General features: G+C 43.7%; 1 protein-coding gene across 2 annotated transcripts; it reads right to left on the minus strand.

The window, feature by feature from the left end:
- Positions 1 to 1,979: 1,979 nt before the first annotated feature.
- Positions 1,980 to 7,605, minus strand: TMIGD2 (transmembrane and immunoglobulin domain containing 2). Of its 2 annotated transcripts, XM_072601818.1 has the most exons (5): positions 7,291 to 7,604; positions 6,289 to 6,642; positions 3,389 to 3,424; positions 2,872 to 2,970; positions 1,980 to 2,495 (listed from the first exon to the last, which is right to left on the minus strand). In XM_072601818.1, the coding sequence occupies exons 1-5, from the start codon at positions 7,334 to 7,336 to the stop codon at positions 2,296 to 2,298; spliced, it is 735 nt and encodes a 244-aa protein (XP_072457919.1). In that variant the 5' UTR covers positions 7,337 to 7,604; the 3' UTR covers positions 1,980 to 2,295. The 2 variants fall into 2 exon arrangements, with proteins under 2 accessions (XP_072457919.1, XP_072457920.1); XM_072601819.1 differs by lacking the exon at positions 3,389 to 3,424 and having other exon boundaries at positions 7,291 to 7,605.
- Between the last annotated feature and the right edge of the window lie 6,028 nt (positions 7,606 to 13,633).

Below are 13,633 nucleotides of genomic sequence, written 5' to 3' on the forward strand. Positions count from 1 at the left end.
CCTTAATTTTCCATCCATTATGTGGGAGGGTGTCCCACAGTTTACTCTTATTGGAGGATGGAGGAACTGGTGACAGTCTGGAGCAAGGAAATTGCCTGGTAGGAGGGCAGAGACGTGGGTAAGGCAAGTCCCCTCCCTGTTCTAGACTCTAATCTCCTCATTTGTAAAATAGAAATACTAACAAAATGGTTTTATTTTAGAGATGCAGAGCATAGCACGTTAAGTACAAGAAAGTCTGTAGAGATCTTCTAGTCTGATTCTCTCATTTTACAGATAGAGAAACTGAGGTGGAGGAAAGGGAAGGAATTTCTCCAAAGTCACACAGGGACTCGGGAGCAAAAAGCCAAGACTTAGGGTCTCTTGGGTTGGGGTGGGGAGACAAGAGGGGTCTGAAGAATTGGGGTCTAAAGGCCTGAAAGTTTGTGGAAGGTTTCTGGTGCCCATTCACCTTCCCCAGGCCTGTTGATCTGCTCTTTAGTCCCGTTCAGGTCCCCTTGGTTCTGCCAACCTTTCTGTACGTCTGTGTCTCTGACAGCATTGGAGAGGACATCTGTCTCCATGGAAACAGGAGGGGGAATGCTGCTCTCAGCTGGTGACACTTCAAGGTGACAGGCAGAGGCTGGAGGCAGAAAGGGCCCCATCCTGTGGGAATTTTCAGACCAAGCTGGAGGCAGAAAGGGAACAGGTAGAAGTGGGTTATTCTGGCCAGCTGCCCATGCCTTTCTGCTTTCCGTTCTTCTTCCATCTGTGCTCCAAGGGAGGGGTTAAGAAACAGCTGCAGTGTGTGTGTGTGTGTGTGTGTGTGTGTGTGTGTGTGTGTGTGTGTGTGTGTGTGTGTGTGTGTGTGTGTTCATGCTGCATACATGGGATGGGAGCTCTGGGTTGCAGGCCAAGTCTAGACAAAATCCTTAGTACTATGATCCTAGAATGCAGGCTGGGGAATACCAGGCTGACCTCAGACCTATAAGCTTCTCCTGATGGGGCCAAAGGAAGCCCAGTGTGTATGAGGAGTGAAGAGTGAAGAGGTCAGCCTTTAAGTCCTTTGAGGACTGGGATAACAAGGAACTGTCTCTGCTCCCCCGGTGTCAGGAAGGTCCCCAAGAATGGTTACTTCTTTCTGCATCCCCCATCCAACCTACTCAGCTATTCCCCTAGGAATCCTTGAGGGATGTGGGGATGGTGACCCCCATTCAGTCTTTCTCCCATCCTAACCTCAAGATCTCAGTTCCCCAGATCCCAGTTTTCCTCCAATAAAAACCAAGATCCCAGACTTCTTTAATCCTATCCTCCCCAAGATCTCAGCCTCCCCAGCTCCCTCAAGAGAGAGTAAATGACTTGTGGAAGGTCCCTTTAGTTGGGTCAGCTGGTTCTGGGTAAAAATCCTGCCTCCTTTCTTCGGTCTCTTCATCGTAACCCCTGGACTTACTTTCACTCTCCAGTCTGCCTTCAAGTATCAGCCACCCAGAATTTACCTTCCCTAGATTCTAGCCCCGCAAATAATAGTTTTTTCAGATTTATCTCATCAATGCCAGCCCACAGATCCCAGTCTCTCCCCTTCAACCCTACTCCAATTTTAGTTTCCCCAGACAGTGATCTCCAAGGTCTAAGTGTCCCCCAGAGTCTAATGGCAATATCCCCAGATCCCAGCTCCCAGTCTCCTCTATTCCAGTCGCAAGGATACTGGTTTCCTCAGATCTAGGTCCTCTTCATTGCAACCCCTCAGATTTCAGTCTCTCAGACTCCATTCCTTCCCTTTTCCTTCTCAGATCCTCTGAGGTCTTACAGTCCACACCCCTCCCTGGTCTCATCAAAATGGGGCTTAGGTTTCTCAATGCTTGGCTTTATGGAGGGACTGTTAGAATACCAAGTCACTGGGTGTTAGGGACAGGGAAAGGGGGAGAGCATACTTGAACAGTGTCCTAGATGACACCCTAGGAGATGAGGGAGGTGGGGTATGAGAAGACTGACCTTCCATTATCTTTGTTTTTTTTCTTCCAATCAACAAGTATTTATTTTCTCTACTCGCTCCCCCAATTAAAAAAGAAAAAAACCCCTTGTAAAAATATGTGTGGTCAAGCAAAACATTCTCATGTTATCCATCTCCATAAATGTAAGCCCAGCTTATCTTTAAGCATCGCCTCCTCCATGCCTTGGCTGAAGTCAATTTCCTGGCTCCTGGGAAACTTTAGCCCTCCCTCCGTTTTTCTGTTCTCAGCAAGGCTGACCCCTCCCCAGGCCCCACTGGGCTGGGCAGAGAAATTCTAGGTTAAGTTGGGGGTGAGGTGGGAAGGAGCACTAGCAGTATGCAGGCTGGGAAGGGTCTGGGAGGGTTCTAGGGGACTGGACCCTCTGGGGTGGGGGCTTGGGGAAAGTAGTAGAGTAGATGCTCCCTTCTATCTTCCTCTCTGGTGCACATGCCAGAGTCTTGTCCTTGCTTGGGATGATAGCATTAGCCTTCCGGTGGTAGGAGAGAACATTGCCATAAAAGTGATTGCCTGTGGAGAGATACAGGGAGAATCCATCTTAGTCCAAAGACCTTTCTCTAGGGTTGATGTTGGGGGTTGTTTCAGTTTCCCAACCATCTCCTGCTCTGAACCATCCCCCATCTCCAACATCAGGAACTTGACCTAAATGTGTAGAATGCAGCTGTCTTTGAGGGTAGAGGAAATGTCTTTGGGAAGGTAAATTAGGGAGCACAGAGTAAATTGAATGGATAAGAAGTAGCTATGGATCAGATTTGAGTGTCTTCCCTCTTTTCTCCATCAGGGGCTGAGAACACAGTTTCCTAATGTAGTAACACTCTGAAATGGGGGCGTACAAGGGAGGGAGTCATGCCCCTAGAGGCTAACTTGGTACTGGGGGACTACATACCAGAGTCTCTGCTTCTCCTAAGGAATTGCCAGATCATTTTGCCCATCACAGTCCCTGATCCCACCATAACACTTGCCACCAGCAGCCATAAGAGAAGACCTAGAGAAGACATGGTTGGAAATAATAGGAGATTCCACAGAAAGGCAGTAGAGAGTTTGGGAAGAGGGGAGGGAGGAGAATGCGAAACAGAGGTACAGTGGAAAAAGTCCTGGGTTGGGAGTCAGGAGACCTGGGTCTAAACCCTCCACCCCTGTCTCTGACTCACTGCAAAACCTTTGGCAAGGTTGTGGTTTCTAAGGTTCCTCTCTTCCTAGCTCTAACAATCTGTGTTCTAAGGTCCCTCCCAACCCTGACATTCTCTACTCCAAGGACCCTTCAAGCTCTCACTGTTTATGTTCTGTGTTCTACCTGGGAATTGATGATAACAGCCAAGCTAATTAATAGAGATCATCTCATAAGGAGAAAGGAGGATCTGGGAACAGGAACAGGGAGACATCAGGTGAGCAGTGCTCCTTACCTGGAAATCCTTTGATCCAGTTGCTTTGGAAGGAATCTGCAGAGACATTGAGTGTCCCATGGTGTGATTCTCTGGAGGGGTTTTGAGCTTTTAGCAGTTTTGTTTCTCCCCTTTCCCTTCCCTCTAGGGGACAGAACCTAGCCCCTCAGTGTGATCATTAAGGCTCCTTGATTTCGGAGGTCCATAATCCATTGGGAAGGCAGTAACACACATAGTTCTCTGAGATAATCATAATATTAACATATGTCTGGAAGTTGCTGGGTCATCCACTACCCTCTCTACTTCACTCCCCTACCCATATCTAGTAAGAAATATTGCCCCTCTCCCACCCAAGTTAGGAGGTGATTTCTGTTTCTAAGGAATTCTGGTACGTTTAACTGTCCAAGGTGTGTATATGAAGAGCTCAGGATTGAATCTCCATCCCTTACAATTTTCCCAGGAATACTCCTCCAGGGAAGGGGGGAGGGCATGCCTGGCATAATTCCCCTCCCCCCAGTGCAGTAAGGGAGAGATCTGGGAGGGGGTATAGCAGCTGTCAATGTTGGGTCCTTGCCCAGGGGCCAGGCCAGAGCCAACACTGCCTCCTATGTCTCTGCTAATTGGTAATTGGCCCCTCCTAGCAGAATGGAAACTGGTAATTGGTAATTGGCCCCTCCTGGCAGAATAAAAACAGGGTAGGCGTGTGGGTGGCACAGACTGGCACCGGGCCAGCAAACCCATTGAATTTCAGAGAGCTGGGATATCTGTGGGCGGGTGTCATGGGCTGGCACATGGAAAATCTGGGGACATCACAGGGTGTCCTTTAGGGCCACGTCAGAGGCTGTGAGAGTCATTTCTGGGAGATGGTGGGGGGGGATAGAAGGGAGAAAAGACATAACTGGGAAATCAGCCAAAATAAGCCACAAGTCTAAGAATGCAAAAGGAAGAAGGTAGATAATTTTCCCTGGTAGAATCTTGGACTAGAAGTGAGGATCTTTGAGTTTTTAATCTTAGCTTTGTCACTAATCTCATATGACCTTGTCACTGCCCATGGACCTTGGACAAATCATTTCCTATCTCTGGACCTCAGTTTTCTCTTCTGTCAAATAAGAGAGCCATACTCAACTCCTTTTAAGATCCCTTCCAGTTCATTCATTCACTAATCAACAAACATTTATTAAGCTTGTGGACAATGTCCTATGCTAAGTACTGGAGATTCAAAGCTAGATGGGACATATACTTTGCTCATAAGAAGTTCACAATCTAACCATGGAAAGAAATCCTACTTAGACAGTTATGTTATGATAGAGAGTGAGAGAATTACAGAGCAGGGCATGGAACATAGGAAGGGCACTGGGATTTGGAGAAACAGGGCCCAGCTCGAATCCCTTCTCTGTGACCTTGGGCCTCTGTAGGCCCAAGATCATCTGTAAAATGGTGTTGAACTCCACAGACACTTAATGAGTTCCTTCAGCATGCTAGGGGCTAGAGATACAAATACCAAAGTTTCTCCTCTCAGGGGGCTTACATTCTATTGGACAGGCTGGGAGAAGTTACAACATGGACCCAAATAAGGAAATAAAAGGTCATTTGAAGAGGGTGAAAGAGTGAAAGATTGGAGGGATCCAAGAAAGGTTTTTCAGAGGAGGGAACACTGAAATGGAATCTTGAAGGAAGAAAAGGATTCTGAGAGACAGTGAGGAGGACAATAGGCACTCCCAGGCATCTATCAGAGAACAAGATATTCAAAGCCCGAAGTCAGGTATGAGACATTGAATGCCAGCCAGATCTGGAGAGGAACTACTAGTTCAATTTGTCTAGAACACAGTGTCCATGAAGGGGAAGAATACAAAAGAAAGCTGGAAAGGTAATTTGAAGTATGGCTTAATAAAGGCTATAATATAATGTCATACCATATCATATATAATATAATATCTCATATATCACATATCATATAATAATACTTATAATAAAAGCTTCATAAATGTCTGTTGTTGTAGTGAATGAATGAATTGGAAGGGAGCTTTGAGGAAGTTGTATTTTATCCAAGAGGCAATGGGGAACAGCTCAAGATTTTTGAGTATGGAGTAACATGGTTGTATCTAAGACCGTTGGTTATTTTGGCCCTTTCACGAATGATAGATCAAAGAGGGAAGAGATTGGAAGCAAGGAAAATAATTAGGAAACTATTAAGATAATCTAGACGAGAGGTCATGTGGACTTCCAAGAGATGAAAGAGGTGGTAAAGAAAAAACCCAGGGTGTGCTGGGAAATGTTTAACAATTGATTCCTCTCCCCACCCCCCACAAAAAAAAAGTTCATGTGACACACTTTCAAGTTTAATCAGCATTACTTTCTCCGTCACTTCTTAAAGTCTAAATAATCAAGAAAAAAAATCAAAGGCTAATGTGTAGAATTTGCCCATTTCTGAGGTGTAAATAAATGCTCACACTGAAAAACAGTTCTCTGGAGCCAGATCAAGCTGCCTCCAGCACAGCCTTGTATTGAATCAACAAGAACTGGTAAACAAGAAGGTAGATGGGAGAAGGGGGCAGCTGAGAGTTGAGGTCTGGTAATGTTGAAATAGGGATAGAAAACGATGGTGTGGAATTCAAGGACAGAGGGCAGTGATCCTTGGTCAACAGCAGAGTTGAGACTATGAAGGGAGGAAAGTAAGGTCACAGCAGGAATGATGGACAGGAAGAGGATGGCAAGATGGAAGGACTAGAAGCAGCTGTTAAGGCTAGGTATGCAAAGAGTGAGGAGGAGAGAGAACAGGAGAGAAATTTCAGAGTCGAACATCATGGAGGTACCACAGTTTAGGGTGATGTTGAGATCTAAGTCATGACCATGATCACTTGGATTGTCAAAATGATCCTCAACTCCTTTACTATCCTTCCCTCCTGCCTCCTCCCCCATACCTGAGACTATGAGATGTGTCCCATTGCTGTTAGCTTTCTTAAATTCTGGGATTTCTATTGTCACATGGCACACATGATGCCCGCTGTCATTAGCATTCACATCATCCAGACTCAGGATGATGGTGTTTTCTGGGATCCAGACCAACTTTTCTCTGGACCCCCATGTAACCTGGCTGGATTTCCAACTGAGGGGTGTGGACTGGCGCAGCTCCTTGCCATCCTTCTTCCACTTCACTCGGAATTGCTCCACTTCAGTCCAGGTGACATTACATGTCATGTTCACTTTGCCACCCGGGGCTACCTCCAGGACTTGAGGCTGCTGCTTCACCACCAAATTAGTCCCTCTTGAGAACACTGGGTTGGGGTAAGAGAGAAAGTTCAAGGTTGATATTGGGGGGACAAGCTTCTTTCTGGAAGCAAGTCAAGGCTCAATTCCTCTAGAGAGCCTTCTCTGACCACAGAATCTGAGAGACCCAAGGGACTTCAGAAACCTTATAGAGGCAGAGTTGGGATTAGAACCCAGGTCTCCTGACTTCTAATCCTGGGCATTAGCACTTTCTTTAATCCCTCCTCTCTCCCAACACTCTATGTTCTAAGGTCCTTATGAGATTAGATACTATGTTCAAAATCCCTCCAACTCCGATGCTCCGTTCCTATTGAGCTTTTTTTTCTTTTCTATTTTGGACATTCTGTTTTCTACTTTCTAAGAGTCTTTCCAGAACTAATTTTCTATGTTTTATGGTTCAGTAGTTTCTTCATACTTACTAAGAATCTGAACTACTGCCCCCATAAATTCAAACAGTGGACAGTTAGCTAGGGATTTGCTACATTCCTCACATAAAAAAGAAAGGAGAGCTTCTTTAAGACTCTTTGAGATCCCTCTGGTTTGAGAGGACAAGAGACTCAGCTATCATGGGACACCAGAGGGTCATGTTTTCTTGGATGACAATGAGGCTTAAGTGAGCCTCTTACTAGGCAGGGGCCTTGGACTTGGGTACTTACCTCCAGATAGTATCAGGAGGAAAAGGTCCATAAGGGGATATCCCATCACTTCTTCCTCCTCAGGCTCCCTCCTACCTTCAGTCAGCTCCACTGTCCCTTTTTGCTTGTACAGGCCAATGTGTTTCTCAGGGTAGCTCTACTCCTTCCCAGCTCCCCACCTCTTTTAACCCATGTCTAGATACGACTAATGTGTCACATACCATTTCCTGCCACAATATCTGCCTCTCCCTCTCTGAAAAACTTTGAAATTGATTACATGACATAGGAGATACTGTCAAAGTACTGCCCAGCATAGCATGTCCACTGCTGGGCCCACATGTATGAGTGAAGCAGAATTGTAGTAGCTCAAAAGAAGCAAGAGATGTGCAAATTTAGAGACGTCTCCACTCCAAATGCTCATGTAGACTATTTGTGCCCGAGCTGTGGTAGAGCCTTCTGAGCTCACAGTGGTCTGATCAGCCACAGCTGGACACACTGTACCTTGACTCCAAAATAATGATGTAATTTTGATCCTCTTTGAGAATGAAACAATAACCAACCAACTGGAGTGGTTTGCCATTTCCTTCTCCAAATCATTTCAACTGATGAGGAAACTAAGGCAAACAGAGTTAATTGATTTGCCCAGGGTCACCCAGTTAGTAAGTGTCTGAGGCTGGATTTGAACTCAGGGCCTCCTGACTCTAGACCTGGTTCTAATCCAATCTACCACTCTGTGGAGGAATCCTTTCCACAGATAGCCTGAATGTGGGGTAGGAGGGGAAAGCATTTATTTTCCACTTGGACATATGCTCACTACCACCAAAGCAGCCTTTTCCTCTATGGGACTGTCCTGATGGTTAGAAAATTCTTTCTACTGAAATCTGAAAAACACCTTTCCACTGCTATTAGCCAGACAGGTACAGATATACTATAGGTAGCTGGAGAAGGTTGATAAACACTTTGCAGAATCACAGGTTCTTGGGGCAGGAATCCCATCTACAACATCGTAGTCAATAACATGCTTGTAAATCACTTTCCATACATTTTCTCTTTCGATCTTACATGGCCACATGGTTGCACCTCTCCATCATGTATCCTTCCCCAGGAAACTCATTATTGGGACATCACATTAAGTTGCTAAATTGAATCTGCCTGGTCCTCCCATCTCATCAGTACCCTCTGACCCTGATCAGACCCTCTGGCTGGCATGGAGGACCATGGGCTCCAGGGTTGCTATTTTAAAAGGAGGCTTGACATCGTTTTTCTCCCCATTTTCCCAACTCTATACTGCTTCACATCATCCCCTTTTGGGTCAGGTTCTTCTCTCTCTTTCCCCCATCCCCCAGCTTTCAGCTTCCTTTTCTGTATTGTCTTTCTCCATCCTTGAGGACAGGGCGTTTGTTTTTATTTGTATTTCATCCCCGGTGCTTAGCACAGTGTCTGGCACACAGTAGGATCTTAATAAATGTTTATCGAGATTTACTGATTGAATCTCCCAACAACCCTGGAAGGGGGTATTTATTATTGGCATAATAACATCTCTCTTACAACCGGAAAAGCTGAAGCTCAGAGAGGTTAAAGTGCTTTAAAACTCATAATCAAACTAATTGTTTATAAGGGTCAGTCAGGCAATCAAAAAACATATATAAAGCCCCTCCTAGGTCCCAGGCACTGTGCTAAGTGCTGGAGATGCAAAGAAAGATCCCCCCCACCCTGCCAAAAAATAGTTTCTACTCTTAAGGAGCTCAACTTCAGTTTTAATCTTAAAACTGCACTAAGATTTTGAGAACACTCTATATAACTCTTTAAAGATCTGCACCCCTCTCTCTATCTGTGGTTTTGCATTTGCTCTTCCCCACAGCCCTGGGAATTTGGACAGAGGTGAAATATCAAATTAGGTCTTCCTGACTCCTTGTCAGCCCAGCGGTATGAGTTTAGCAGTAGAGTGGGAGACCCTGTAACCAGCAGTGGTGGGGAGATTTCCGGGCAGACAGCTACTACCATGCCCTGTCCCAGTTGCATAAACTCTGATGTGCATCCAGCTCCAGGCTGATCTCTTCTTGCAGGCAGCAGCAGCTGCAGTGGGGCCTGTCTCTTCAGAGGCTTCAAAGAACAGGTGGCCCTCCCCCAAACCAGGCTTTCAAGAGGCTTTAAAACAGCTGGGAAGGGTTCTGCCTTAGAAAACAACTTTCATTTTATGCATGAGGCACCTGAAATCCAAAGAAGAAAAGCAACTTGCCCACACAATAGTGATTCAGTTGGGATTCAAAGCCAAGCCTAGTGATTCCAATTCTAGTCCTCACTCCATTCTGTCCCAAACCAAGGACTCCATACCCTCTAGCCTTAATGGTCCCTTTACCCCACGGTTCATCTTCCCCTAGCCCTAGCTTCTCTGGGAAGTCAAAATCTCAGGCTTAGAAGGAACCTCAGAGATCAACTAACCCTGGAGCTCTTAATTGTGTGTGTGTGTGTGTGTGTGTGTGTGTGTGTGTGTGTGTGTGTGTGTGTGTGTATGAGTGTGCTGTACTCAGTTAGTGGTCTAGTGAAGCCTATGGATCCCTTCTCAGAATTGTGTTTTTAAATGCATAAGATAAAGTAAAGGAATTACCAAGGATACCAATTATATTGAAATATAATTATCACACATAGTTAAAAAAGTGTTCATGGACCCCAGGTTAAGAGTCCCCTTATTATTACAGATGGGAAAATAAGATTCAGAGACTAGAAATCACCTGCCAAGATTACACATGCAGTAAGTAGCAGATATTTGTCTACACTGAAAACCACTGACCAAATGATGCTGTTACCTGAAAATAACAACTCACACAGATTTTCACAACCACAATTAACTCTAAAAATAAAATAAAAACAAAATAAAACCAAAGAGCTAACAGTGGTCACAAGCAAAAAGCTTTCCTTATTCAGTTGAAGGAGGAAAGCTAGATACATGTGCCAAGGCCCCCCGCCCCCAGTAGGAGACCTGCTTTAGTGTGGGCAAATCTCAATAGATATACTAGTGGCTATGTAGTGAGCTGTAGCCTTCACAATGTCCCAGAAACAGTGAGATAAGTTTGATTCATAGCAGGGCTTCATGACTGGAACACAAGTATTAAAGGTGCCTGTCTGAGCTCAGAGACCATCTGATGCTGGTGTGAAACAATTCTTGGATTTTGCTTCAGCTGAGTTCATCCAGAGAGTGAGCACAAAGGATTGTTGTTATGTCAAGCTCAGGGTTCCGCTTGCTTGCTGGGACTAAGATCTGGAAAACAGGGTCTCTCCTAATGGTAAAAAGAAGGGAGTAAAAAGAGAGGAGTGGTCTTGGCATGGGGTTCCTGACAGATTCAAATTCAGATATTTTGACTTCATGTCCCAGTCTCTTTCTAATGCACCATAAGTTAGAAGGAGTGTATCTGGTAACTGGGCAAAAAATGGAAAGGAGTCTGGCAGAAATTAGGCTCAGTCCAATATCTTATACCATGTTTCACTATAAATTCAATTAGAAGAGAAGCATGTCATTGACCTTTTACACCTATGTGCAGATGAGTTCTTAACCAAACCAGGTATAGAAGTGATTGCAAAATATAAAATAGATAATTTTGACCATGTGAAATTGAAATGCAAAAATAATGCATCTAGGAAAAGAAGGGAAAGAGTGGATCCAGGAAAAAAACTCTATATGAAATATCTCAGATAAAGGTTTGATATCCAAGATACATAGACAATTAACAGAAATATATACAACCAAAAGCCATTCCCCCATAGAGAAGTAGTCAGGAGATATGAATAGTTTTTAAAGGAAGTATGAACTATTAATATTACATGATAGAATGTTCCAAATCATTAATAATAAGATGAAAATCAAACAGCCCTAAGTCTCACACTCAGCAAATTTGTAAAGATGACAAAGGACAATGGCAAACATGACCCATCAGCTTTGGTATTCTCTCCTAATTAGAGAGAGATGGAACCAGGAACCAATGTCCATTTAAGAAGGGAATTCAGCTCATGGCATCTCACTTCTCACAGAGATGGACTGCTTCAGACTTTCTCGGAGTTTTCCATCTTCCCTCCATCCTTTTCAGTTTCCTTCTGTGTGTTATCTTCCCACACTAAATTGTAAGTTCCTTGAGGGCAGGAACCATCTATCTTTTATCACTTAACACAGTACCTAGTATGTAGGTTTATTCAATCAATGTTTATTGATTGATCATTGATGGTGTATACGGAGAAGCCTGGAAAGACTTATGTGAGGCAAAGTAATCAGAATAAGGAAAACAGCAACTACAGAAATCTCAGCCACCACAAACAACAGAAGATTAATATTTGGAAAGGATAAAGAACAAGTTTGACCCCAAAGAAGAACGATCAGAAGATGCCGTCCTTCTCTTTTGAAAAGGTTGAGAGAAGAATTGTCCTTAGGTATGGAACATCAGATTTTTTTTCTATATATCCACTGGTTTTGCTACATTTCTTTCTCTTCATCTTCTTTAAAATTTTTTTGTTATACAAGATAGGTGGGGGGATATACAGGAGGAAAGCTAGGCAATACAAAACCAAAATAAAATCACTTAATTAGATGAGGCCTTAAACATATAAGGTCAGAAGTAAAAACTCCCTTCAATATTAGCCAATCCAACTCCCTCATTTTATAAATTGGGAAACTGACACAGGAGTGAGTGACTTACTTTGAGCCAATGTGTAAGAAACAATGGTTGTTTGGGAAGGTCAGGAAAATTGCCCTTCAATCCTTTAATCAAGTAAATCAACCAACACATATTTATTAAGATCTTATTATGGACCAAAATTGGTGTTAGGAATGCAGACAAAAAAGAAACAATCTCTATACATTGTATCAGAGGAAGCAACATGAATACAAGCATAAATATATACAAAATATATACAAATTAAATAGGAAGCAGCTAGGTAGAGCATCAGATAAAGCCTTGAGCCTGGAGTCAGGAAGATCTGAGTTCAAATTCAGCCTCAGACACTTCCTAGCTATATGATCCTGGGCAAATCCCTTAACCCTGTTTGCCTCAGTTTCTTCATCTGTATAATGAACTGGAGAAAGAAATGGTAAACCATTTTGCCAAGAAAACCCCAAATGGAGTCACAATGAGTTGAACATGACTGCAAAACAAGACAAAACAAAAAACATTAAAAACAAGACAATGTTGAGTGTTGCTGGGAACTTATTGGCCACAGAACCCAGGGGGAAAAAGTCTAATGTAGAAGGTGGAGGTTGAGCTGAGTTTTGAAGGAAGCTAGGAATTCTAACAGGCAGTGGTAAGGAGAGGATGCCTACGCAAAAGGCAAAAAAATGGGGAATGCAATGTCACATATGAGAAACAATAAGACAGTTGAAAAAGACCTTTGTCAGGACTCTGGAGACCTAATAGCTGGTGGTGTGTCTCCTCCCTTCCTTCTCCTTTCTCCCATCTGTAAAACAAGGAGGCTGAACCAGATCATCAGTTCTCAAAATTTTTAAATCTCTTAAAATGTTTTGAAGATCTCCTACCCCAAATAGCTTTCATTGATATGGGCTACATCTATCCGTAGTTACCATTTTAGAAATAGAAACATCTTGGTATTATTAGGAAAATAGTTTTGACCTCTCAGATGCCCTGAAAGGAAGTCAGTCATCCCCACCACATTTGAAAACCATCTCCTTTCCCCCACTAGATGATCCCTAAGAACACATTGAGCTCTGCCATTATATATCTTAAAGTCTTTCCCAGCATCAACCTTCTAAAAACCCTTCTAGCTCTGAGAGACTGGGTTCTATGTTCTAAGGACTTTTTCAGCTTTGATCACCTATATCTGGAGTACTAAGGTTCTGCCAGGTCTGAAATTCCATGTCCTACTGAATTCATCTTAAAAAACCAAAACCAAAACAAACAAGAAACCATTGAGGTCATGCTATATGTAAGGAACGGTTCTAGGTGCTGGAGATATAAAGACAGAACTAAAATAGAACGTGACCTCAAGAACCTTACTTATGTTCTACTGAGAACGCAGTGTGTAGGATAATGAGATAGGAGGTAATTTGAGAAGCGAGAGGGCAATTGTAACTGGGGAGAGTATGGTAGAGGTCGTGGGAGAAGTCAGTTAAGGCATAACAGAGGAAATGTCATCTGAGGTGAGCTTTGAAGGAACCAAGGATCCTAAGGGGTGGAGCTGAGTAAGTATGTCCCAGGCATAGGTGAGAGCCTTCGCTGACAAAGAAGGGAGGGATGTCTAGTTCAGGGAAGATCTAGTAAGCAACGCCGAAATGATGGCATGTGGAGTGAAAATAGAGAAATAAAATGAAATAAATACGGAAAGGCAGGTGGAAGTCAGATTGCGTCCAATATTCTAAATTCCT

The sequence above is a fragment of the Notamacropus eugenii genome, chromosome 4 (assembly GCF_028372415.1).
Source record: "Notamacropus eugenii isolate mMacEug1 chromosome 4, mMacEug1.pri_v2, whole genome shotgun sequence".
NCBI lineage: Eukaryota > Metazoa > Chordata > Mammalia > Diprotodontia > Macropodidae > Notamacropus > Notamacropus eugenii.

Bases quoted from the DNA above. Each gene is read 5' to 3' on its own strand.
- TMIGD2 (XM_072601818.1), bottom strand. From the start codon at position 7,336: ATGGGATATCCCCTTATGGACCTTTTCCTCCTGATACTATCTGGAG. The intron at 3,425-6,288 runs GTATGGGGGAGG...ATGTCTCTGCAG, and splicing joins GACACATCTCATAGTCTCAG to ATTCCTTCCAAAGCAACTGG. The intron at 2,971-3,388 runs GTAAGGAGCACT...TGTCTTCTCTAG, and splicing joins CTGGATCAAAGGATTTCCAG to GTCTTCTCTTATGGCTGCTG.